Genomic DNA, 3,003 nt, shown 5'->3' on the forward strand with positions numbered 1-3,003 from the left:
AATACCAAAGATCAGGAAAATAAAATAAAATAAAATAAAAGAGGCTCTAAGGTCCTTCCTTGTTGTGAATTTCCAGTTTCTAAGAGCAAAGTAAAGGAGGGAGAATAAATGAGATTTCACTTATTATTAATAAATTATAGCTATAACTTTTCTTTTGGCGTTACAGCCTAAAAATTACACTAGATTTTTTTGTCGGTATAGACAGAGCACAAGCAAAGAAGCAAACTAAGGAAACCTAGCCTTTAAAGGCATGGCACACTAGGAGATAATGAAGTAGAAAATCCTTGAACGTTCTTGCACTGGGCAGAAACCTTCTTGCCAGGAACAGATGAAGTTAAGTCTATGTTATCCATTACAATGTTTTTGCAACCAATTTGATCGTCACAGTCCAAGGTAATGGCTGTTTCCCCAGCAACAGATCCCCGAATGTTACGGAATGTCACATCGCTCACTTTTACAGCACTTCCTTGGCTTGCTTGAGTTCCAGTTCCAGCAATGCTCTTATCAATATACTTCTGGTCTATAATGATGGGGTTCTTGACTGCTTGAATTATGATATCCTCAAAACTGATGTTCCTAGCATACCCTGACCCGCCCTAGTTTTCATACAAATCACATTGAATCGAAATGGTTAACTAACTAAATAATTTGAAAAATTACGGTGTAATGTTTGAAAATCACAACAATTATTTTTTCATTCTTACTTGCCATGTCTTGATTCTTGCTCCATTATCTGTTCCCTTCAGGGTGCAGTTTCTCACTTGCACATCTTCCACTGTGTTATAAGCACCTTCCTTACCAAGACTTCCAACACTACATGCATGTACACAAATATTAAAAATGAGAGGGAGAGTGGTGTATAGGGTTTATGGTTCATGGTGGGAAACATGGAAACTTGAGAACTAATTACCTTATACCATGGCCTGGACCACACATAACATTAGTAATGTTGATACGAGATGAACCAGAAATGATTGCAATACAGTCGTCACCTATAAACAGAAATTATCAACACATAATCAATTATTTACAACAAAAAAAAAAAATGTAAGAATAGTGTTGAGGAAATTTAATTCCAGTACCAGTGCCTATAAAAGAATTGTGAATGTTAATATTGGTTGATCTAGAGATTTTAATTCCATCAGTGTTTGGACTTTCATCAGGAGCCCTAATAAGGATATCTGAAATTTGAACGCCATTGCTGCCCATGATGAATATATGGTTTCTCGGACTATTAATATGTGTAATATCACTCAAGCGGAGACCATCACACTTGTAAATATGGAGAACCTACATTAATATCCCAAATGAATAGTTCAATATTATTTGGTTAAAAATGGATAACAAAACGACAAAATGGAACCGAATATTTCCCTAGACACAAACATGAGCAATACATCGTCAAGTTTTTAATAAGACATTGTTGATCTGACTTACAGATGTTGGTCGTTGGCAATTTGAATTGTCGCAAACTTTCCACCAAACATCACCTTGACCATCAATTTGACCTCCTCCATTGATTATCAGCCCTTGAACATCATTAAACTGAATCCATTTGTCCTTGTTTTTCCAAGCATTTATATTATTTGGTGCAACAATGTTCCCACTTAGCTGTGTTACACAGATTTAAGATGATAAGTATTACAAACCAAAAAAAAAAACTGAACATGCAATTTACTTGATACTAGTATAAAGTACTTTAAACACCAACTAACTCCTTTCACAAAAAAAAAAAAAAAACACCAACTAACTATGAAAAGGGTCATTTCTTTTTTTGATTGTATAATAGCAGGTCAGCAATTGTTTATCCTTCTTTGGAATTGAGAAATTTCCAACTTATATCACTAGACCAACTTCTTGTGGCCAAAATGATCAATTTTTGTTATATACCTGGAAATTTACACTTGCAGCCTTGCAAGGTCCTTTAAACTCCACAGAATTGAGCAAGAAAGTGTTGCCCTTTGGTATAATAAGTGTAGGGATGCCTTGAGTGGATCCACAAACATCTCCCCATGCTTTTAGAAAGGCCTTTCAGCAAAACAAACAGACAAAATCATTAAGAAGAGGAAAAATATAAACAAAAAAATTAATTAGCCAAACCTGTGTTTATATGTCATACATACTTGTGTATCATCAACTTGGCCATTCCCAACAGCGCCATAATTCATCACATTGAATTCGCTTTTTGCAAGTGATCTCCATGGATCTGGGAATGCCTGTCAACAAACAAAAATTGCAGAGAATGAAGATGCATTAATTAAAATTAACATAACTAGATTTATTACAATAATATAAGCTTGCTAGCGAAATGATTTGGGAATATATGTACTTGTAAATCATCATCGGTTTGGCGATTTGCAAGAGGACGATAATACTCTTTGAATGTATTTGGGGTTGCAAAAACATCACCATACTCATTATCATGAAATGAATTTGATGTCGCAGCAGCAACTTGATCACCATAATAACCAATGGCACCATCGTCTCTTAAAGTATATGTTGTGGAAAAACCATTAAGTCTGGCACATGAACTTGGTGAAGGTGAAGCAACCAGAATGATCATGAACAAAAAGATCGTAGCAAGTATTCGACCCTCCATAGTAACTCTAGCTAGCCAGCTATCTAAAACAACGAAAGAAATAAAGAAAGAAAGAGAGAACGAAGGAAATTGCTAGATAGGGCTGCAAAAATGATTGAGATGAACAAGGAGGAGTTGTGCGTGGATATCTATATAGTGGATCTTCCTATGTCATTGCATAAATTAATGGAGGGGATTAAGATGATAGACAAAGATAAAGTTCCTGGTTTAATTTGATGAAAAATAATAGCAACGATTTCCTAGCTGATATTACTGCACCAATTCTTCCAGGTGATGCAATATCAAACACATCAATTCTGCGATTTGCTAACTCTTAGTTTTTTGTCAAAAAAAGTTTTTTCGTTAGCCAATCACGAGTCAACACACTAAATCAACAAGTTTTCAATCTCATTATTAATAAAAAT

The 3,003-nt window shown here is 34.9% G+C and overlaps 1 protein-coding gene across 1 annotated transcript; it reads right to left on the reverse strand.

Annotated features, from left to right (window-relative positions):
* Positions 1 to 242: 242 nt before the first annotated feature.
* LOC133716263 (probable polygalacturonase At3g15720) lies at positions 243 to 2,599 on the reverse strand. Its single transcript, XM_062142973.1, has 8 exons — positions 2,330 to 2,599; positions 2,124 to 2,216; positions 1,891 to 2,028; positions 1,438 to 1,611; positions 1,083 to 1,290; positions 911 to 992; positions 705 to 813; positions 243 to 596 (listed from the first exon to the last, which is right to left on the reverse strand). Exons 1-8 carry the CDS (start codon positions 2,597 to 2,599, stop codon positions 243 to 245), a joined length of 1,428 nt encoding a protein of 475 aa, XP_061998957.1.
* Positions 2,600 to 3,003: the final 404 nt, after the last annotated feature.

Source organism: Rosa rugosa, chromosome 6 (assembly GCF_958449725.1).
Source record: "Rosa rugosa chromosome 6, drRosRugo1.1, whole genome shotgun sequence".
NCBI lineage: Eukaryota > Viridiplantae > Streptophyta > Magnoliopsida > Rosales > Rosaceae > Rosa > Rosa rugosa.

Excerpts from the sequence above, each read along its gene's own strand:
- LOC133716263 (XM_062142973.1), bottom strand. The coding sequence starts at position 2,599 with ATGGAGGGTCGAATACTTGCTACGATCTTTTTGTTCATGATCATTCTG. Across the intron at positions 2,029-2,123 it reads GCCAAGTTGATGATACACAA|GCCTTTCTAAAAGCATGGGG; the intron begins GTATGTATGACA and ends TTTTGCTGAAAG. Across the intron at positions 814-910 it reads GGTCCAGGCCATGGTATAAG|TGTTGGAAGTCTTGGTAAGG; the intron begins GTAATTAGTTCT and ends ACATGCATGTAG.